General features: G+C 41.0%; 1 protein-coding gene across 1 annotated transcript in view; it reads right to left on the reverse strand.

Annotated features, from left to right (window-relative positions):
- The window catches only part of lrrk1 (leucine-rich repeat kinase 1), a 71835-nt gene that overhangs the window by 15931 nt on the left and 31926 nt on the right, over positions 1-23978 (reverse strand). The window contains exons 15-32 of the mRNA XM_008405004.2: positions 16449-16519; positions 15581-15710; positions 14629-14741; positions 13985-14199; positions 13723-13887; positions 12923-13095; positions 11406-11529; positions 10876-11035; positions 10541-10719; positions 10361-10458; positions 9340-9511; positions 9088-9254; positions 7836-7975; positions 6992-7256; positions 5416-5585; positions 3560-3757; positions 3332-3471; positions 3121-3258 (exon numbers count right to left, since the gene is read on the reverse strand). Of these exons, the coding sequence (XP_008403226.2) occupies positions 3121-3258; positions 3332-3471; positions 3560-3757; positions 5416-5585; positions 6992-7256; positions 7836-7975; positions 9088-9254; positions 9340-9511; positions 10361-10458; positions 10541-10719; positions 10876-11035; positions 11406-11529; positions 12923-13095; positions 13723-13887; positions 13985-14199; positions 14629-14741; positions 15581-15710; positions 16449-16519 (2818 nt within the window). The remainder of the gene's footprint in view (positions 1-3120; positions 3259-3331; positions 3472-3559; positions 3758-5415; positions 5586-6991; positions 7257-7835; positions 7976-9087; positions 9255-9339; positions 9512-10360; positions 10459-10540; positions 10720-10875; positions 11036-11405; positions 11530-12922; positions 13096-13722; positions 13888-13984; positions 14200-14628; positions 14742-15580; positions 15711-16448; positions 16520-23978) is intronic.

The following is a 23978-nucleotide window of genomic DNA, read 5'->3' on the forward strand; positions in this document are numbered from 1 at the left end:
CCAGTCTCCTTGAGAGGGGCTGGACGTACTTCCACTCTGGAGTTGCCCACTGTGACAGGCGCCAGGCAGGAGTGGACATACTTGTTGCCCCCCCATCTCGGCGCCTGTAAGTTGGGGTTTACCCCGGTGAACGAGAGGGTAGCCTCCCTCCGCCTACGRGTGGGGGGACGGGTTCTGACTGTTGTCTGTGCTTACGGGCCGAACAACAGTTCAGATTACCCACCCTTCTTGGAGTCCTTAGAGGGGGTACTGGAGAGTGCCCCTCCTGGGGACTCCCTTGTTCTACTGGGGGACTTCAACGCTCACGTTGGCAATGACAGTGAGACCTGGAGGGGCGTGGTTGGGAGGAACGGCCCCCCCGATCTGAACTCGAGTGGTGTTCTGTTGTTGGACTTCTGTGCTCGTCACGGATTGTCCATCACCAACACCATGTTCAAGCATAAGGGTGTCCATATGTGCACTTGGCACCAGGACACACTAGGCCGCAGTTCGATGATCGATTTTGTCATCGTTTCATCGGATCTGCGGCCAAATGTCTTGGACACTCAGGTGAAGAGAGGTGCGGAGCTGTCCACTGACCACTACCTTGAGTTGGCTCCGGTGGTGGGGGAGGAAGCCGGTCAGACCTGGCAGGCCCAAACGTGTAGTGAGGGTCTGCTGGGAACATTTGGCGGAGTCCCCTGTGAGACGGAGCTTTCACTCCGATCTCCGGCAGAACTTCGAACACGTTCCGGGGGAGGTTGGGGACATTGAGTCTGAGTGGACCATGCACCGTGCCTCCATTGCCGAGGTGGTTTATCGGAGCTGCGGGCGCAAGGTTGTTGATGCCTGTCGCGGCGGCAACCCTTGAACCAGTAGGTGGACACCTTCGGTGAGGGATGCTGTCAAGCTGAAGAAGGAGTCCTATTGGGCCTTTTTGGCCTGTGGGACTCCAGAAGCAGCTGATGGGTACCGGTGGGCGAAGCGGCATGCAGCTTGGGTGGTTGCAGAGGCAAAAACTCGGGCGTGGGAGGAGTTTGGAGAGGCCATGGAGAAAGACTTCCGTTCGGCTTCGAGGTGATTCTGGTCCACCATCCGGCGTCTCAGGAGGGGGAAGCAATGCAGCACCAACACTGTTTATAGTGGGRATGGTGTGCTGCTGACCTCAACTCGGGACGTTGTGGGCTGGTGGGCGGAATACTTCGAAGACCTCCTCAATCCCACCAACATGCCGTCTGTTGAGAAAGCTGAGCCTGGGGACTCTGGGTTGGGCTCTCCAGTCTCTGGGGACGAGGTTGCCGAGGTGGTCAAAAAGCTCCTCGGTGGCAGGGCCCCGGGGGTGGATGAGATCCACCCGGAGTTTCTTAAGGCTCTGGATGTTGTAGGGTTGTGTTGGTTCACGCGACTCTGCAATATCGCATGGACATCGGGGGCAGTTCCCCTGGATTGGCAGACTGGGGTGGTGGTCCCCCTGTTTAAAAAGGGGGACCGGAGGGTGTACTCCAATTACAGAGGGGGTCACACTCTTAAGCCTCCCTGGAAAGGTCTATTCAGGGGTCCTGGAGAGGAGGGTCCATCGGACAGTCGAACCTCGGATTCAGGAAGAGCAGTGTGGTATTTGTCCTGGTCGTGGAACACTGGACCAGCTCTACACCCTCAGCAGGGTCCTGGAGGGTGCATGGGAGTTCGCCCAACCAGTCTACATGTGTTTTGTGGACTTGGAGAAGGCGTTCGACCGTGTCCCCAGGGGGCCCTTGTGGGGGGTTCTCCGGGAGTATGGGGTACCGGGCCCTTTGATACGGGCTGTCAGGTCCCTGTATGACCGGTGTCAGAGTCTGGTCCGCATTGCCGGCAGTAAGTCGGGCTCGTTTCCGGTGAGAGTTGGACTCCGCCAATGGCTGCCCTTTGTCACCGATTCTGTTCATTACCTGCATGTACAGAATTTCTATTCGCAGCCGAGGTGTTGAGGGGATCCGTTTTGGTGGCCTTAGGATCGCATCTCTGCTTTTTGCGGATGATGTGGTCCTGTTGGCTTCATCAGATCGTGATCAGCAGCTCTCGCTGGAGCGGTTCGCGGCMGAGTGTGAAGCGGCCGGGATGAGGCTCAGTGCCTCCAAATCCGAGGCCATGGTCTTGAGCCGGGAAAGGGTAGACTTCCTTCTCCAGGTCAGGGGGGTCGTCCTGCCTCAAGTGGAGAAGTTCAAGTATCTGGTGATCTTGTTCACGAATGAGGGAAGAAGGGAGTGGGAGATCGACAGGCGGATTGGGGCAGCGTCTGCCGTGAAACGGGCGCTGTTCCGGTCCGTCGTGGTGAAAAGAGAGCTGAGTCAAAAAGTAAAGCTCTCGATTTACCGGTCGATCTACGTTCCCACCCTCATCTATGGTCATGAGCTTTGGGTCATGACCGAAAGAACAAGATCACGGATACAAGCGGCCGAAATGGGTTTCCTCTGCAGGGTGGCTGGGCTCTCCCTTCTCTAAGGTGAGAAGCTCGGTAATCCGGGAGGGACTCAGAGTAGAGCCGCTGCTCCTCCACTTTGAAAGGAGCCAGTTGAGGTGGCTTGGGCATCTGGTCAGGATGCCTCCTGGAAGCCTCCCTGGTGAGGTGTTCCGGGCACGTCCCACCGGGAGGAGGCCTCGGGGAAGACCCAGGACACACTAGAGGGACTATGTCTCTCGGCTGGCCTGGGATCGCCTTGGGGTTCCCCCAGAGGAGCTGGAAGAAGTGGCTGGGGAGAGGGAAGTCTGGGCCTCCCTTCTGAAGCTGCTGSCCCCGCGACCCGACCCCGGATAAGCGGAAGAAAATGGATGGATGGATGGATGGAGGTGTTTCTTGTGATAGATAGACCAACATGTTTTAAATTTCTGCGAAATAATGTATGATCCCATTATTTAAAATTATTTTCATGCAAATAAAAATCTGAACAGTGTGTGGTACATGTATACCCCCAGCCTATAATCCATGTTTAATAAAGCATCTTTAGCAGATGTTCGTTGCAGTTTGCTTCTACCAGCTATAGAGACTGAAAGTCTAAATGAATTGTCCATTCAAGCACTACAGAACAATAAGACCAGCAGCTTGGCATAACTACATTATAAGCTGTAAAGATCTGTAAGAGCTGTAAGGGAAGTAATAAATACCTTCTCGTCGTATACAATGCCCGGTCGGACCTCGGGAGCCTGGTATCCTGGGGTTCCCTCCACTCCCAGCGCCCCCTCATGGAAGGATTGCCGAGAGATTCCATAATCAGACAGCTTAACGTTGATGGGATCCTGAACCTGGAGCAGCAAAGTTTAATGAGCAGAAGCCCTCAAGCCTCCAGACTGCTGGCGCAGGAAGCCGCATACACACCTCCAGGGACCACACCAGAATGTTGTCCGACTTCAGGTCACAGAAGATGATGTTCTTTCTGTGGAGGTAGGCCAGTCCTGCTGCAACCTGATACGCTACCTTAAAGGTTAACATGTGACCAAGAGGCATGTACTCTGAGCCTAGGCAAGAGACACAAAGTGTTCAAGTGAGAAAATGTTGGAGGCATTCTGAGGAAATGAGCAGACAGATGGTTGTAAGAGCATTTGCCTTTGTGCCTCTTCTCCAGCACTGTGTTGAGGCTGCCCAGAGGCGCTAGCTGCAGCGCGAAGCACAGGGGATGAATGCTGATGCCCACCAGAGCCACGATGCAGGGATGCTGCAGAGAATGCAACATGCTGGCCTCCTGACGGAACTCAGAGAAGCTGCAACACGCCTTAACGAACTGCAGGTGCTTTACCATGGTGTCTGAGAGCCAAACAAGTGCTTGTTACTGTCATGTGTTTAATAAACTAAGGGATATTATAAAAGATAGCAGCAGCAGCTAACATGTTTTATCCATATTTCCACCATATAAAAAAAGTTAACACTATAAGGGTTAACTCTCATTCTTAGACTTCCTTTACCCACATCTTTGCAGAAAGATGTGGGTAAAGGACATCTTTCTTTCTGCAAAGAAAGATGTCCTTTACCCACTCATGACAAGCTGTTAGCATATCATGACAGGTTGTCATACACCAACAGTCTTCAGTCAGAGGCATCTTCAGATTCAAAGGACTGCTACTGCAGATCTTTTCTGCTCACAGCATCTTCATCACCAGCTAATTGGACGAATTGAATTATGACAACATTTAGTTTTTCTTTGGCATAAAAAAAAGTACTTTTTGAATTTAATTGAATGAACTCTGACCTAAACTAAGGCCATTGAGGCCTCATTCAGACAAAGTATTTTGGAAAATTCTTTGATACTGGCACAAGCTGCTAAAGCAATCGTCCTTGAGGGATCCGTGCAAATGGATTTTCCTCTCTGTAGTGGATACATTGCAGAGAAAAATCTAATTTAACCAGACACTGTGAGGCTCTGATACCGGGGGGCGATGCAAAGAATCCCGTGTGCTAATCCATGCTAAAACTGAACGTTTTGACTTGTTAACTTGCAACTTTGGCAGAACCGAACTTGGATTACAAAACTGATGCGAGAAAAAAGAATGGCGGATTCACAAAACTGATTACTCTAAAATCATAACCTTTTATGCTGCGGAACTACTTACTTAGTAGTTCCGCAGCAAATGTGGTGATGCTATAAACAAGAAAAACATTGTAATGAAGAGAGAAAAATGAACACACTGAAAACTATAACCCAAAATGAGTATAAAAATATCTACGCAGCACCGGGAGAACAGTCAAAAGTACAAAAAAAAAATATTTAAGGGCTGGAAAGGTGGAATTTGCATGACATGTCCCCTTTAATAAATAAAATCTTTGATGTTGTAAATGTGACACTGAATTTCTGAAATTAAAATTAAAATTTGTTGGATAATCTAAACATTAAGTTTGATGAAAACATTAGGAACTGAAAAAAATCTGAAAAAAAAAATAAACAACTAAGTGCTTTATGTATTGGATTCTGTATCGACTGTTATTTCTACTCATTCATGGGAAGGAGGTCAAAGGTCAACAGAACATAGATTACTGCACTGTTTCCCAACCCTGGTCCTCAAGGCACACTGACCTGCATGTTTTAGATGTTCCCCTGCTTCAGCACACATGATTTCAATTGTTGGCTGATTAACAGGGTTTTGCTGAATTGCAATCATCTGAATGGGGTGTGTTGAAGCAGGGGAACATCTAAAACATGCAGGTCAGTGTGCCTGGAGGACCAGGGTTGGGGAACACTGGATTACTGTATTAAAATGAGACAACATATTTGTAACTGAACATATGCTGGGTTTTATATAATGGTTGTGAAGTAATCAGCATGTCTAAACCTGAAGTTGCTCTACTAGCCCTATGGTCAATACAGCTAAGTTTATATTAAACATGTAAATTTGCTATTTTTATGTAAAATTATTCTCCAAACAGATGGGTTCTTTCATAAACAAAGCTATCACAGAAAGCTATTGCACCTGTATCGCTGGTGGCTGACAGCTGACGACATCTCTTAAAGTGGAAGAGCTTCACAGCAACCGGCTGGTCTCTGTATCTGGCTCTGTAGATGATGGTCCCACTGCCACCCTGACCAAGGATGTTCTGTTCCTCCTCACACAGCTCCAGCTGAGCCTTCTCCAGAAACAGCCTAACACACACACACACACACACACACGCACACACACTCACACGTAAGTATCCCAATTAATAAGCTGCATGCCTAAACTATAGACATCCCTTGGGAAATTCCTTCAGTGTTTAGTTCTGCATTATAATATTATGTATAATGTGCAATGACCACATGTTGCACAAATAGAACCAGAAACCCTCCTTTACACATAACTGTGTTATGTCCATAGTGCATGTCCATCTGGGCAGATTACAGGAGTCCGCATTGGGGGTGATATGATTAATCGGATTAATCATGATAGATCAATTATTGAAATAATCATCAATTTAGTAACTGATTAACTGCTAAGACTTAAAAAAGAAAATTTCGCTGAAAGAACACACTCAGAGCAGTAATTATGCCAAACTTTATAAAAAAAACCCTATACATTTTCCATTAAAAAAAGAAAAAAAACTTTGTATACATGATCTAACTAGAATTTTTCAAGTGTCAATTTTAGCTTAAAAAATACTATCAAGCACCTTTTGTGGTCCAGTTATGACTGGTCGATCCAAAAACTACTCAACATGTCAGCCCTGCTCTGTACTGATGTTCAGTCCAGAAACACCTGAACTTCTCATGTTGATGTCAGGAGGATGTGTAAGCTGCAGATGCTTCCTTTGCTACAAAGTGCTTACTAAAGAAATTCTGTTATTATATTTTAGGCAATAAAGTGTTTCTTTTCTTATATAAGAAAAAAATGGAAGTATTTGTTTATTACCATTTTATGTATGCAATGCCATTTTTTAATACTTTATAAATCTAATTTATTGATTAATCGTCAGAATAATCACTTTCTAAAGTAATGCTTAGCTGTAGCTCTGCTGTGCATGCTTTCAGAACATGCTGCAGTGATTGTAGAACCAGAAATGTGTGCTGTTTGTCTGGGCCACTCATGCATGTGCTAATGGGCATTTCCCTTTACCCATTAACACCTGGCTGAGCTGTGAGTCATGATGTTCATCAAGCCAACATTAATGGTACCTTTAGCACTTTAGGTGCAACTAAACTTTGACTTGAATCAAGTTGCGATGGTCAGGGATGATGTTTCTGTTATGGATGAGGCCATAATTACTCAGTCAGTATTGTGCTGTTTAAAGTAAATAAATATTAAATGTGTCAATCTACTACAACCCTGTAAAAAGCATTAGGAGAACAGAAGAAATACAATCTATTTATGTCAACTTTTATTGATCATAGAACCTCTCACTGCAACAACCCGTCTTCCACTGAAAATCAATAAACTCATTTAATACTGTTACTAATAAGAGACTTTATATTTGACTCATTTAAAGTCCTGATGCTATGTTTAGTGACTTCCCTCAACATAGGATCAACAGTCCATAAGTCTGCAGTGTATGGTTTGTTTAATGAGAGCGGTTTACCGTGCCGGGAAGTCGGTCATGAACAGTTCTGGGACCAATTCCTGCAGAGGGATCGGCTGCTCCGGATGCTGAGGACAGACGACGTGTTCCTGTTCCACAGCCGCCAGCACACAGTCCTCCATGTTGAAATAATGAACCTCAGCTTCTCTTCTTCTGCCGTCCTCCGCCTGCTCCTGCTGCTGCTGCTGGTCCCTCGGGGCACACAGGGAGCAGGGCACATACTGCTCAATGAGGAGACTCCCATCACTCTGGGTGCCTGTCAAAGCTAGAGCAGGGACAGGGAGACAAAGTAATATTTACTTGTTTTAATGGATGCAAAAGCAACACTAAGCTAAATAACCAGGAGAATCGTTATGGTGTGTAACCGTGGCAACAAGGTAAGGCTTTTACTACTAGAAGCAGCTGATTAGCATCAAGAAAGCTAAAAAAATATGTAAAAACAGAACAAGGTCTTGCATGAAATGGATTGCTGCCAGGTAGTTCTTCACACAAGGTTTAGGTGAATCCTACTAGTCAGTGGCATTTGTACACCTTCAGCACTGGCTGGAGTTCACACATGCTGGGATCAACACTACGATTCAGTGAAGATCAGCATCGAGAAGAGACCAGAGAGTGAGCTAATCACTGGACATTTCTCTCCTGGCTCTCAGACAGAAGCAGAACGGTTCCATGTGAGAAGCATTAAATCTGAGAGCGAGAAGTGTTTTGTTAGGAAACATCACACGTGCAAGCAGCACTAATTTTCTTTCTGTGTAAATTTTAAATGAGAGCAGGACAGCATCCTAAAGTGAAAAGAAGTTGTCCTCCTTTTCAACTACAAGTATGAGAAGAAAGGAGCGCTGACCAGGAAACCACTGTTCCATCAGAGAGTTGACATGGTCAGTGATGAAGGCCATGGCAGAGAAGTCTCTGATGTCTGACTGACAGAGGATCTTTATGCCTCCACTCTTCATCTTCTTCCAGTTAACATCCGACGACTCCACACTGCAAACATGAGCACATGGCCTCCGTCAGCCAAGGTCTTAGAAATTCAATCAGTCTTTTTAATAAATGAGCTCTAGCAGAGTAGCTGAAAGTGCTGTTTTTTGGTGTGTATTTTTTTACATTTTATTTATATTAGTCCAATAGAATATGCTGAAAAACAAGAACACCTTATTTTATTTTTGTTCTCTAACAAATAATATTATCATGTCGATGACTAAGCTCGTTATTTACAACTGGAACAAGAAAGTGGTTTAAATTAAGCATAAATATTACCCTGCTTTACTCAAACAAAAATAATCTGTATTCTAAAATATAAAAAGTTAGGACACCCTGTCTTCTTGTAAATAACAGTAAGACTATGATATTCTCTGAGGAAAGTTTGCCCCACACGTCACTTTCAGTTGTGAGTTATTTGCAGTCTTCCATTTAGTCCACAGAATCCCACTGAGAACAACATCTGGGATTTTACTCCAAATATACCAAATACATGGCTGTATTTTTTGTTTGTGTATTTTATGATATTCTTTTCTGCTGTATGAGATTCTGTTTCATGTTTTGAGGTTATTTTTGTTGAAAATGAGAATTTGTTCTACACCAAATACCAAATCAATAAAAACACGGCAGACAGCTCTAGCAGTCTGCTTTCAGTCCAACAGACAGGAGCACAGCAGGCTAACTGGTTCTAAACAGGACAAACCTCTTTCGCAGTGCTGGGTAAAGTTTGAAATGGTTTTTAAGTTTAAATAAAGACTTATTACTTGAATCTGTTTTGTTGAATTATTATTAAATATCCATATATCCACATGCTTTTATGCGGTGTTGTAAGTTTTCCACCTGACTGTAAACAGCTAATGTTTGACAGCTGATGCTCCAATGGTGTGCAAATCTTTAAGAAGTTCTGGGTTTTGGCTGGAGATGAGGTTAAAGGTCGCTCCATGGATTGAGGAAACAGTTCTTTATTGAGATTTGTGAAAAATTTCTTCTTTGTCAAAATTCTTTTGACAAATGTTGACATATCTTTCTGAATTCTGATGAACAACTTTGTCCTTCTGCCCAGCTGTGCTCTACCATTCCTCTGTAAATGTCAGCGTTCATGCATCCCCCATTCTGACCTGAGGTAACCTCCATCAAAAGTGACCAGAAGCCCCTCCTTCCAGTAGATAGTCTGGCTGCGTCGGACCCTGAAGGTGCTGCAGCGGTTCCTCTGCTGGCTGCCAGCGAAGCTATAGATCAGGGAACTCCTGCGGTTCAGGCTCCTGTTTATGGCTGAATCAAACGACTGCAGGAATACCACAATATGTGTCAATCGTGAAGAAGTCCCTACAGTGACACAGTGGTTACTGCGGCTCTAGTGGAGCACTCACCTGAAGGTCCATCTCTGTGAGGCTGATGAGCATCCTGGCAATGAAGCGCTCCCAGAAGCCAGCGGGAACGAAGCTCATCTTAAAGAGACGCTGCAGCGTGTTGTTGGTGTGCCGGTGGAAGCTGTGGATATCCATGGCTGGCTTTGGAGGAAGGAGATGTGGCAGCAAGTATCTAGAGGAAGAGACACAACAAGAATGCAGATGAACAGGAAAATGTATATTTATTCACTCCATTATCAGGCGCCGTTCTTCTTCTAGATGATTCAGTTTATAACGGTGAGCATATTGAATGCTGACTCCAGCTTTTAAACTATTGTTATTGTTTGGTTCAGTCAAGGCAGATGGATCAGATTTATGTTTACTTCCTGTTTAAATTGAGCTGTTCCTCTCTGCCAGAACCTTTGTGTTGTGCTTCTGATACCCGAATAAATCTGATGCTCAAGTGACATCAGCAAATAACATCAATGGACGACGAGGCTGTTTCTCTCTTGGCACACTTGGCATTCTCTTTTTGCTTAAAAAAAACAATCTGATGAAAGGTTGGAAAAAAACCTGTCATGTGCAAGTTGCACTAAAAGTAGTTAGCCTATCAGCGAAGTTATTCAAGCCTAAAATATTATCTTAATGCTAAACATGTAGTAGCACAGACTTCCCCGATGCTAATATCAGTATCTCATTGAACATTCTACAGAAGTTCCATGAACGATCAGGAGTTCCTGAAACTCTGGAAAGATGAAGGGGTAGAAAAACCCTTTGCACCAACATGATGGTTGAAGAACCTGAATAACATATTAAACTATAAATATCTGTTGTTGACCTCATATGTCTGTTTATTAAATAATTTAGCAGCAAAAAGGAATTGAATTGAAAATATTGCTTATTTTGTTGATGTTTTGTTTTTGATTAAAATGTGATGAAAAAATTATAAACTCTGGAATAAAAGTCTCCATTACTACTTTTTATATTGACAAGTAAAATATAGGAAAAAAATTCTCTTTCCAATAAATTTGCTCAGTTTTACCTGTCATTGGCAACAGGCAGAGCTATCTCAAACTTTGCCAGAAACTGGAAGTACTGCTCCTCTGTCTCCTGGGTGAACCCTGTTCCAGCCAGCAGCTTCTGTACAGCAGAGATCACAGCAGGAGAGTCTGCAGAAGCTTCAGATCAGCATTAAACACATCAACAGACACTGAAGGCTCACCCTGAGGTCTTCCACTTTGATCACTCCATTCCTGGGGACAGGCCGACAGGAGTTCAGATGCACGATCCTCTCTAAGCAGTCTGACAGCCACACAGGACACAGGAAGTACAGAGTACACAGGCCATGGCTGGTGTCAGGGAAGTGCAGCAAGGTTCCAGTTTCAATCAGGAAACTGATGGCTAGACAAAGTACAAAGAAGAGAAAAGCAGAGAGTCATAGCCAGGTCCTTTCTCTGTAAAATGGGATAAACACTCTGGTCTCCTGAAAACATTTATGAGTTAAGACATTATTCAAGTGTTAGAACATGAAATGGGTTTCCATTCCAGTCTGCGTACCAGTTTGCAGGTCCTCATAATCTCTGATGTCACTCTCTGGGTTCTGTTCAATGATGCTGAGTAACTGAGCTTCAGTCATGTACTGGACCTCTCCTTCAGCATGTCTTCTCTTCTTCTCTGCTATCACTGCCTCCTGTAGGATCAAATAGCTCCTGGGAATCTGACAGACAACATACAGAAATACAAACATGTAAAAAATGCAGCACTTTTCCATTTCACATAAGCAACACGATCTTTGGTTATTTGGTGAACCAAAAATACAGTTAAAACCACAAGTTTACATACACATAGGTAGCAAACATTATTAGAAGAACATGGGAAACAGTTTAAAGCAAAGCTAGAACGAGCAAGAGCCTAAAAAATCTCGAGATGAGCAGCAGAAAATGGGACCAATCAGAGAACACAACTTTGATTTTCAGATTATCAAGCAAAACATCAACTTACACACAGAATGTGTTTGTGTGGGAAAGGCGATCATAAAGAACAAACCCAGTAAACTGGGTAGATGATCAGATCAGAACAGAACTCACCAGTCTGGCCAGCAGCTTGCTCCCACAGCCTGAGCTGCTGCTGCTGTCCTTCATGGAAAGAGCCACATGGTAGAGCAGCATCTTCAGACCATCAAAACCCTCCAGAGTCTTACACGACACCTCACTGAGCACCAGGAGAAACACAAACAGATGAGTGCAGTAGGTTTCATTGATGTTCTGGAAACACTTTGGATATCTGATGAATCGCAAATTCCTCTGGTAACTAACAGAGAAACTTGCTTCTGGCAGCTGGGAAATAATGCCAAGCCAACATAAACATTTTCTATACTATAGGTATATTTATGATGTAGATAAAGAACAGCAACATCTGGCATATTTACAAGTTACAGTCATCTTTTAATTTGATCAAAATTTATTATCAATCATTAGTGTTTAAACGTTACCTTTAATAACAATGTTACCTAATCTTTAAAGTGCAATCAATAATACTTTTATAACAAATTTATATCGGTAATGATTTCTTGGTTAATGTCATAACAAAGACATTTTGAATAATGTCAACTTTGTATTAAAAGTGTCATAGTTTACCGAATGACGCTTTATGACAACAGTCAGAAATATTCATGAAGGCTTATTCATGTTCATGACAGGTTTTTATGACAGTGTCATGTCAGTCTTATTCACCCCCCTTCAAATAAAGTGTCATCCAAAATTCTACTATTTAGAATAAATGTCCATATTCCCACTCAAAGAATACTCTGACTCCCTGTCTGTCTTTAAATACCGGGTGAACGCGCTACTGTTCAAACAGGTATTTGCACGACCTTAATTTGGATTCTTTTTTCCTTTAAAACATAGTTTTACTTTTGCTAGGTGACATTATGTGCCCTCTAAACACCTTTTAAATAAAATATATAATTATTATTATAAATAGTTATTCTGTTAAAAACAAGGACGTTGCCATGGTTATTGCTTCACGTGGCGGCAGACTTCTGGGTATTTATACTAATTTACATATGTATTTGTGGGTGGCGACAGGACGGACCAGCAGCTGGGCTCTATTTCCCGCAAATTAGGATTTATAAAGGAAAGGTGCATGGCCACGTGCGTGTGCACGGCTTTATGCATCCGATTTTTTTGTGCGCTGCACTTCTCTAAATTTTTACGTACACCAAGTTTTAGTGTGAAAACTGCACACTCTTTTATGCATGAGGCCCCTGATGAACAGGGAGACGGTGTGAGTTTGGTTGTGTTTGTGTCAAAAGATCTTCATGCAAGAACTGCTATAACTTATATCAGGAAGCATTTCTTAACTTCTAGGGGTCTGACAGAACTGATGGAATCCCTCTTTTACTGACCAAAAAGCCCACAATTCTCACTGATATAACATGAAACTGAGTCAATTAAAAATTAATAAAAATTTCTTAGAAATTAACAATGAAAATCAGATTTTCCTTTTGAAATGTGATTCAACAGTGTTATGCCACAAGGATTTCATCAATGTGAGGCTTATGCAGCTATTGATAATTGTGATTACAGATAAACTGTGTCCTTACTGCAGGTGTTTGACGGTGACGTCAGGGTAACCAGCGGCCCGCGATCCAGACGGTGATCGGCACAGAGCCAGAACATAAGCTCGCAGTGTTGCCAGCCTCTCTGTGCGGAACTTAGTGTCAATGAGGTCCAAATGGGTTCCTACAACTATCACAGAAGAGTTGGGCGCTCGTGCCTAGAGGACACAAAACACTGGAAGTTATATATGTAGATGAAAGTCAAGCCATAGAAATGCTGTGGAAAACACTGTCTGCTGGTATTTTTCAGTAACTTAGAGACATTTTTTTACAGTGTAGTTCTAATGCAGGGTAAGCCCTTTTTAAGGTGAAGGTTAGATTTAGAGGTATTGTGTGATTTAAGTTTTGATTAAGGTTAGGATTATGAGTATAATGGTAATGAGTAAGGTAAGAGTTGCTAAAATCAGCAGAAGTTAATACAAAGTGCAAATGTGGGTAGAAATACAAACTTTTGTGTGTGTATATGTGTGTGTCATTGTATGGCACATTTTTGCAACAAAAACAATGTGGTGGAAACTGGCTGCTCCCAAAGTCTGGGTCTCATAAGAAGAGGTGCTGTTTTAGGGTTATGGGTCAGGTTTAGGACTAAAGTGTGAGTGGAGTTTATGTTAGGTTTACGATTAGGTATATTCTGGTAATGGATAGGGTTAGGGTAAAGGTCAGGGTTACACTATAGTAACTAAATGAAAAATGAATGAAAGGCAATAAAAAGTGACAATATAGGGAGAAATAAAAATGTGTTTGTGCCTGTGTGTGTATATAAAAGTGGGAAAGAGAAAAGTCACCTCTATGTTGAGAAGCCATGTCTGCAGGTTGGCTACAGCCTCTTCTCCCAGAGCCAGGTTCCAGATAACCACGTACAGGGACTTATCAGTGAAGAAACACTGGTTGACTGTGGTCATGCTGGCCGGACCACCAATATCCCACACATGGAATATGACTGACTCCTTCTGTGATGGACACATAGAGAAATGTTCCAGCTTTGAGTCTGTGTGCATGCTGAGTGGACATTAAGCACATGTTATGGGTTCTCTGCATTTTCCTCACATTATTTTTGCCTGCATTGGGTTTTTCCAGCTCCCAGCTGAAGGTGGAGATACTGCATTCTGAGGGGGTGAAGGGAGACGCCTTGCCCGTCAGCAGAGCCTCCACCAGGGCCGACTTCCCCTGCCTGGGTGGACCGACCACCAGCATCTTCAGCAGCCTGCAGGGCTCTGCTTTTCGAAGCTGCGCCCGGAGGAACGCCAGGACAGAGTTGGCGCCTGTTTCCCCAACACACCACACACATTTTAGCCCTGAATCTGTGGCACAAGTGCTTTATTGGATTCATCAGTACTTTACAGTATTGTTCATATGATCACATTGTCACTGTTTGTACTGTGTCTAAAATTTTAAAACTAAAAGCATGATCCAATATCAACCTTAAGAGCTAAATAGAGTCATTTGTACATACATTAGGAGGAGGCTGTCTACAACAGCTGGAGAAAATTATAGGACCAGCAATCTAAGAGGATGCACAGCTGATCACTCAAGACTGAGCTGGCAGTAAGATATTCAGGTTTTATAAAACATTCCAAATGGGAGTTATAGTTTTTCAGTCACACAACCACACAGTCATACAATCAGTTAAAACCTGATCAGTTAGATCTATCTGTGAGAAGAATCAGAGTGTTTTTGTGGTGAAATAGTACCTTCATCTTTTACTGCCTGTGGAATATTGTTGATGTTGAGGTTTTCAATGTCCAGCTGCCATAGGTTGGAAAGTTGTCCCAGTTCTGCTGGTAGTTCTCGGATTCCAGGATTACTATCAGCAGGAAACGTAACATCAATCAGACAGTCACAGCAAGGGGAATTCACAGCTATCACACTGTCTGGATGTCCAAGCTGTGATACTTGGATGAGTGTCTTCATTTTAGAAGAATATATTAAATAAGACCAATCTTAGTTAAATGGTGAGTATTACGCACAATCAATATTTTTGAGCTTTATATGATGTTATAATGTTATTCTCTCACGAAAAATATACTTGGTATGTTACTTTGATTCTTCCAAGCAAGTTTGAAGAATCTTTGAATCTCCCAAGGCAACCATTCATGGGTGCCTAAAAAAATGTTCATACAAAGCGACGCCTGTTGACCAAAAGCTCTACCTTGGAGCTGCAGTTTCCAAAGTGAGATTCTGCCTCACAGAGCACACCTCCCCCACATCTCCCTCACTCAGCTCCTTCAGACTAGCAGCAGCAACAATTAGCAAGCACCTGGTGGACCTGTGCTCTGCTGAGCTCATAATACAAACTATAATGCTCATAAGAGCGGTTCTAAACAACGTAACTACAAAGCAGTGTTGTGATGATGTGCTGAAGGCAGAGTGTTGGAAAGGATAGGAGCTTATTGAAAAGCTGGAAGCCTATTTTAAGGCGACATATACAGCTATGATGTGAAGTAAAATTCACAGTCATATTTGATATATACACCATTTTTATAACTGAAGGTAACATAGTTACTTGATTGTGCTATAAGATTTCACTATGTGCCTGGAAAATACATAATACCAATCCTTTACTATAGGAAATTACTGCATTTGTTTTAATCCTAAATATGACTTTCACCATGACAGTTGCACAAGACACACAGAGGAACTCACTTAGAGAGATACAGCTCAGTAAGGTTGTGTAGAGCACATAGTGACTGGGGAACACATTCCAGTTGGTTATCATTCAGGATCAACACTTCCAAGGAATCTCGCAGAACACTGGGAAACTCAATGGGACAAACTGTGGAACAGAGAACACAAAGAGTCAAAGCTCACAGTTCAGACACAGTGGACAATACACATCTCTGCTGCATATCAATGGATAAATATGTTGGAGTGAAACATTTTATGAGACTAAGTGTTTACAGCACAGGGTAGCATCCAAAAGCTCTTGAGTAAATGATCTTTACAGACACAAAAAAATACTTATGTGGACAATAGCAGGTGTGTGATCACAGATGCCTGAAGATTGAATAACTTCATAATAAACAAATTTGACCTTGAATTTTAATAACATCTCCTTTCAGATTGTTTTCCTAAATAAACAAAAATAGCTCACACATAAATTTGTATGTTTATTTCAAAGGGACATTTACAACACATGCAAATCAAATTGGAATTTGAGAGGCAAATTTTGATAAACTAAATAAAAATGTATATGAAAATTGAAAGGAAACATCTGGGGGATATTTTGGCACATTTTCCTTAGACAAAAAAAATGCACACCAAACTTATTTTGTGTGCTTTTTCGAGGGCAGTTTTGCTGTAAAATGTTGCTGCCAAGAAAGTCTTTCTCTAGTTCTGCAATTTTAGTAACTATACAGGCATTTTAGACTGATTCCAGACATATTTACATAGATTAAAGCCAGGATAAAATGCATTTGGTTCTCAAAGACCAGCACTGTTTGTAACACACAGTGACCTTAAGATATTTGCAGTGTTTTGAAACTAGCTGACTAACCGACTGACCAACCGTTACCTGGGTCCGGATCTCTTCTGTTCCATGTTGTCAGGAAGGCTAGCCTCCTGGACTTAGGCCCTTCTTCGGTTCTAAAAGACAGAATTTGCAATGAAGTCAGAAGTACACTTCAACTTCAGTAGCACTACAGACAGTTAACCCTCGTGTTGTCTTAACATTCTGTTTACTACCCTTGTCTTAAGGGTCAAAAATGACCCGCCCTAACAAAAGCCCCAAAATAAAGCAAATTAATTGAATTTTGAATCCAAAATATATTTGGCATGATGAAACTATCTGTTATTTATCAATTCAACTCAATTCAATAATTTTTTTATCATGTATATTTGTTATACAATACAAAAAGACGATCAACAGTATTTATTTATTTTTTACCACAAAGCAAGCGTTGTAGCAGTTTTCCTTTACACAGTAAATGTTTATTATTGTAATTATATAAATGTGAAGTTATTACTTCTGAATTAATTATACTGAAAGGAAAAAAAAGTCAACAATTTGGAACTTTTTTGTCAACGGTTCAGTCCTTTATATTTTTTTAGGTAGAGAATTATAAAAATACCTCTCGTAATCAGGGGCGCGATACTGGGGGGAAATGATGACAATTCTAGGGACCATGACCAACAGTGTCCCTCCACAATTTATTTTTTTATTTATTGTTCATAGAAATAAAAAAAAAAATTGGGGCCCTGTCAATTACAAAATTAATCATATTGTACTTTCAAAGATTGTTTTTAGCAGTAAAAATGTAATGTTCCCACTCTCAGACCAAAAAACACACATCCATATTTGCCCTGCATTAAATGGTTCATTACTGTTCGGAGCGCTTCACTGTGTGTGTTCAGCTGCAGTCAGTGGAAGACACGAACGACTGTGGCTAAGAAAGTAATAAAGTCAGGTTTTTAAAGAAAAAATAAATAAATAAATAGAGAGAGGGAGAGAGAGAGAGAGAGAGAGAAAAAGGCAAGAGTGTCAATTTATAGTTCAGTTTTTCTCCAAGAGAGGTGGGTAGATGGTGTGAGATTATCAACCATTTAGCATAATTAGCTTAGCTACAGTCTACTGATTACCTCCATTTCACTAGCATTTAATGAATAAAGGGAAAAAAATTAGAAAGATATTCATATATTGAAATTGTACCTTTTGCCACTTAACAGATGAGTCAGTCAGCAGCAGCTCTAACTCAAATCCCTCCTGACCTGTTCTCTCCTAAGTGAAATTAAAGCTGCAGTATGTAACTTTTATAAAAAATATTTTTTTCCACATATTTTTTAAAACTGTCATTATGTTGTGACAGTGTGGTATGAGAGGTAATCTGTGAAATCTATTTCCTCTGCTTTCTCCCAGTACTCTCTAGAAACAACTAATCAGAGGCAGGAGAGTTTTAGTGCCGTCAGTCACAATCTCATGTGACTCATCCTTCCTCCGCCTTGCTCTGTGCTATTCTGTTTCTCCACCATTAGCACATTTAACAGTGAGTGAATGAGGTTGATTGACAGTGCTAAGAGCGTCCTACTGGTTCTGATTGGTTGATTTTGGTCAGAACAGTGCATTACTTTGGCTAGCAATAGTAGTTCAGGGAGGAGATTGATCGTTTTCACAGATTGTCTCAAACTGCTATGACATGGTGACAGCTTTAACAAATATGGAGAAAACATATTTTTTATTAAAGTTACATACTGCAGCTTGAATAAAATGCAACTACATAGCATTTTTTGAGAAGTCTGGATTGCTTTATGTGTATTTTGCATGTTGTCTATGACTGTTGCTCGTGGGGAGACATTTCAGTAAGCTAAAACTAATAGAAAAATTTAAGCACACTGTATGCAAGCTGAATTTTCATCTTGCATGTAAAATTCATGAGCAGTAAATATTGTATTTGTTATCAGTATTGGACCAAAGAAAGCAAGGCAATTACAAGCCTTTGAAATTGTGATGCTTTTGATAGGTCAGATAGACTCAAGAAATTGTAAGAGCAGCTGCGTGGGGGCAGGGGGCCTAATTACATTTTTTTTCAGGGGGTCCAAGATTCCTGGCAGCGCCCCTGCTTGTAACACAACAAAAAAAAATGTAGCTTGATTTTGTGAACAATTTAACATCAGCTCTTGTTATGTCTCATAATTATATGAGATGTTCAACACAAGATGAAGAACATCTTCTGTTCAGCATAAGGTAATGAACATAAGAACAACTTCATGAGATGTTGTTCATCTCATGAAGAGGTTCTTCTGGTGAACATCCTCAACACAAGATGAAGAATGTCTTCTGTTCAACATAAGGTGTTGAACTTATAAGATGTTTTTATGTTGAACATCTTCAGCATAAGCCGAAGATCATCCTACACTGTAAAAAAAAAACTGTAAAAAAAAAACGGGTAAATGTACTGTAGAAATTTCAAGGAATTTTTCCGTTTTAAGTTTTACAGGTATTTGTACTGTATTTTCCATTTTACGCATTGCATCATGGGAACAAGAACCTCCGCGAAGCGCGAAAACTGGTCAGACGACATTTCATTTCAAGCTCGCTAACCGGACCCTGGATCATATATCTTTTGGACTTCGGTTGGATTAAGAGACGGAGTTACCTTTCTGCCACCTCCCTGCTAAAGTAAAATAAATAAAAAAAGTAGCATTACAGTTTTCTTGGCAGTAACCTTCAGAACAGAATTTTTATTTAAAGGCACCACTATGCCTCAAACCACATATATTTCCAGTATATTCAAACATTCAAAACGAATAACATAACTATCCTTAATTGGAAGAACATAAAACAAATCCTCTCATACACTATGCATTTAAATGATCATCATAATAAAGAGTGTCCACTCTGCCAGGTAAAGTAAATGCAAGGATCTTAAACTCCTCAATTGTTGTGCTGATGGTGAAGTGTCTTTGGTGCTGCTCTTGTTTGCACCAACATGCAGGAGGAAGGGCTGTCCTGGTTGCACGGCAATGAGGAAGGCTTCAACACTGGCTTGCATCTTTGACATAATGATAAGAAGACGAATAATAAAAATTATTAAATATATTTAGCAGCACAGCTACATTCAGATAGCAAACAAAGCCGATGAGAAAGTGCTTCTACAAATAAGTAGGCTCATTAGAATAACACATACCTGCACATATCTGAAAACATGGCCCACAGTTTGACATGAGCTGTTTTGGATTCTTCTTGTGGCCTTTGGATGTAGGACGAAGCACATGAACCAACAGAAGAATGCCTGGTTTTCCCAGCCTGGAGGAAAACAGGATGAATAGCAGACACATTAGGATAATAAATAAAGATTTTAAAGAGAAGTGAGCAAAACTAACCAGACCCACCAAAATACTTTGTCCACCCAGTTTACCCTGGAGAGCATTTTTAACCACCTACAACATAAAACATAAAAATGTCAGAAATGATTACCATGAACACAACTTAGACATTAGGCATTATAGAAATTAGTCAGCTTATAGAAACATTCTTGAGAGGATTTCTTCTGCCAACCTGTCAGAAGAAATGTGTTGAAGTCATCATAACACGCTTCAGTCACCAACATGACATACTAATTTAGAAAAAAAGAGTCAGCCAATATGTTATCATTTATTTATCATTATTATTTATAGAGACAAAAACATTTTGGCTTAGCTTTGATCGCATAGATCAAACCACCGGTCCAGCACAGTCACTGTCCCCATTATGCCGTCTATAGCCGAAAACTTCAAGAAAACGACTCAGCAGCTAAATAATGTTAACTCAAACAGCCTTTCTGACAGTTTTAATTAGAGGTGTGCCGATCGATCGGCCACCGATCATAATCGGCCGATTTCCGTGAAAAAGTGTATGATCGGTGATCACCGATCACAGAGTCTTGTTGCCTATCACACAAACCATCACTCACATCTCAATTCGCAGCCTGCCTGTGCAGCTGGTCTCCTCTTTCCTTCTCACTGTGCAAACGTGCAGCAACAAATCCTAAGCGATGTGGTGTGGAACTATAACGCACTGAGTGAATGGGCAAGTTTGCATGTTGCAGCGGAAAATTGAAGCACGTCAAAATGCATCTACACGACGAATCTAATATGGCATAAAAACAATGCCATACTTGACGGAGTTTGGCTACATCGAGGCTCACTGCAGTAAAAATGACATATGGAGGATCAGATAACAGGTAAAGCAGCGCACAGCTACAAACACTCACCCGGATTAGCATGACGGTCAGAAAGCAAAACAAATAACCCGCAAAATTATTTAAGTCTTCGAGCTGCGGTGCAAGACGCTGGTTCTGCTCTCGCTGTTGAACCGCTGCAGCTGTAGGCAACAAGCTGGACTTCTATTACTCCCCTATACAGAATACAGATGAGCTTCCACCTCTGGTCCCACGACCAGAGCTTTGGATGTACACAGAGAGAAACCTTCGCTTGTTTCCTTTTTTGGGGATTAGCCATGTGATACAACATTCACAGGTAAATAGGGACTGCTGGGGGGAAAAAAAGCTCAAATATTCAGAATATTTGACAGACGGAGTCAAATATTCAGAAGTGAGAGTCGCTTCTGGTAGTGACTCTCACACCGAACCTCTGCTTAAAGCTGCAGCATCTAACTTAAAATAATACATTTTACATGCATATTAAAACTTTCGCTGTCCTAACATGAGACAGATACCCAGCTAGCAAGAAAATGTTCGCACGACGTCCGTGAACGTAGTCTGAAAGTCGAACGTCGAATGTTCGGACCTGACGTTCCGCAAAGGTTGTCTGAACATTCACTCTGAACATTCATTCCCAATTAATTTTCTTTTTTTGCTGTCATTTCACTTGATTTAGTTTTTATATCTTTAAAACTTTTATGGCTGTTATTAATCATTTTTTTATTTTTCACTTCTTATACAAAGTGCATACTTCTGAATGTTGTTGGAACGTTCTTGAACGTCTTCCGGACGTTTTTATAAATGCTGCTTTAAAAAACTTCCAAAAAACGGAGGCATTACAAAGAGCTTTATTTCTCCCTACAAAATAAATTTTAAAGATTTTTTTGTTACTATTGCTGTTATTCTAATGCAAACGTCTATTCTATGTCTTAATAAAAAATAAATAAACAAATGTTCGGACTTGACGTTCGCCGAATTTTAATATATTTAAAACCTTTATGGTGGTTAATATTTTTGACAAAATCTTTTTTTTTGTTGTCATTTTAAGAGTCTGTCATCTGTTCGTCCATGTGTTGTTTAAAAATTGGGTTACTAGCTTCAATACCTTAATTAGCCAGTAGTGGGCTCCACGCCCGTCCAAACATTATCCTCGCAATTCAAATAATGGTTATTAGTCTAATTTTTCTCATTTCCTTTCCTGCATAATCTACGTTGCATTTATTCAAACGCAATGTAAACGTATCTCAAAGGAGAGTAATACTTGAATAAAAGTCCAAGAAGTACTTCCATTTGGAAAATATGAATTTTCTGCAGAGTGATGTCACTTCCCAACTCGGATTTCTGCAGTTAAAAAGCAACACACTTATTTCTTTCATATTCTAACCTGGCACGTGGTTAAAGCGTAATTTGTTGCCGATGCCTTTTGTGTGCGTTTGTATCACGCTAAGCTTCGTCCTCCTTCGTATCGAGCACATCGTATGGGGTTCCATTTGTGTCAAAAATAAGTAGAAGTCATATGTGTTCATGTCGTTGGTCTATGTTGTTGATATGTGTCGTTGGTCTATGTTGCATGTAGATGATGCATATGTAGATGTTGCATTTGTCTATGTTGCATATGTGTTCACTGCATATGTGGATGTTGCACATGTCTATGTTGCATATGCGTTCGCTGCACATGTGTTCGCTGCACATGTCTATGTTGCATATGCGTTCGCTGCATATGTGGTTCATGTCGTTGGTCCATGTTGCTATTGCCTGTTCTCTTCACCATTAAAAAGTCTTGAAGTAGGTCATGTCTGATCAAATTGTTTTTTAGATATTATAAAAAATGTTGGTCTTTCAATATCAGTGGTTTAAATAAAATTGTTTTCAAAATGCTTAGATTTCTACCTTGTAGTTTCTTTAGGCATTAGTCAGCACAGCTAACTAATGTGCTGATTAGTTAGCGCATTAGTTACCAGGACCCCTGGGCCAGGACCCAGTGACGGGGGCGCTAAATTTCTGTTTAAATCTGTGATATATCTTCATTTTTATGAAGAATTTTCACTGTCGGCATGTATTTGAACTCCTCTCTTTTATTTACTTCAGCGCAGCTCACAGTTTTAAACAAATTCTGTAGTTTTCGGCGTACTTCTAAATCTGCGCCTCAGACATCTTTTTGGGCCTTCTACTGCTCTAGTGGCGTAGTGACTGATTACATTACTAAATCAAAATGTCACAAAGTCTTTATTATTTATTATTAATACTGGCCTTAGGATAATAATAATAATAATAATGTGCCTGTGCAAATTACAAACCGGATAACAAAAAAGTTGGGACACTAAACAAATTGTGAATAAAAACTGAATGCAATGATGTGGAGATGGCAAATGTCGATATTTTATTTGTAATAGAACATAGATGCAGACAAGGGTGTAGGAACAAGTCTGTCATTGGGGGAGACGCATATCAGAAACCTGACAGATCAGTAAATAGCTTGAGCAGAAATGTCATAAACTATTGTGCCATCAACACTTCAGTAATGCGCTACTCTAATCTGACCCTTGTTTCAGTAACAAATAATCTAACGCATTGCTATTTACAATCCAGTAATCAGATTAAAGTTATGCATAGTATAATGACCGTCATTCCAGGATGAACACTCACTTTTCATTTGCCTCACAACTAGTAAGCTACATAATCTGGTAGCACAGACAAGCTAATAGATTCTGATATATCTTATTGGTCAAAAAACATTTGATTATTGGTCAAAATGCATTGATATAAATTGACTGGTAATTGAATCGGTTCTACCTCTTTCTAAAACCAAAGCAGAAACAGCTCATAAAATAGGACTCAGCAGTTTTAAACTCAATACAAAAAAATAAAATCTAAAAAAACAAGTTTTGTTCTTCTTGAACAACTCTCTACATCAGTGCAACAGTTTGATCTACAAAAAAAATAAAAAAGATACTTTTCACTTCCAACAGACATCTTAGCTCCTCACTGTTAACTCAGTCTCACTTTCCAGCTCTGCATTCAGTAATTTAGCAAACATGAGCCATAAGAAACACTGAGGCAAAAAGACTAAATGTTGTTTTTTTTCCGTCATTTTCAGCCGCAAACATTTAACTAAAATATCTACGGATACGTGTTTCTGTCTCTGACTCCCTCTGACTCTCTGCAGCCTGATGTTCCTGCATGGATCCACGGATTTACAACACACACTACAGTAATGTACAGTGTCAGAATGTGAACTAAAGATAAGTATGTTTTTATCATACAAAATGAGAATTTAAACAACTTAATTTTCACATGTTTACATTATTATACATCTCAACTCTATTTACTGTGTAACAAAAAATTTTACTAATTTATTTTTAAACCTCTCCTCAAGCACTTTTCTTATCGTCTCCTAACCATTACCC

The sequence above is a fragment of the Poecilia reticulata genome, linkage group LG3 (genome assembly GCF_000633615.1).
Source record: "Poecilia reticulata strain Guanapo linkage group LG3, Guppy_female_1.0+MT, whole genome shotgun sequence".
In the NCBI taxonomy this organism is placed as follows: domain Eukaryota; kingdom Metazoa; phylum Chordata; class Actinopteri; order Cyprinodontiformes; family Poeciliidae; genus Poecilia; species Poecilia reticulata.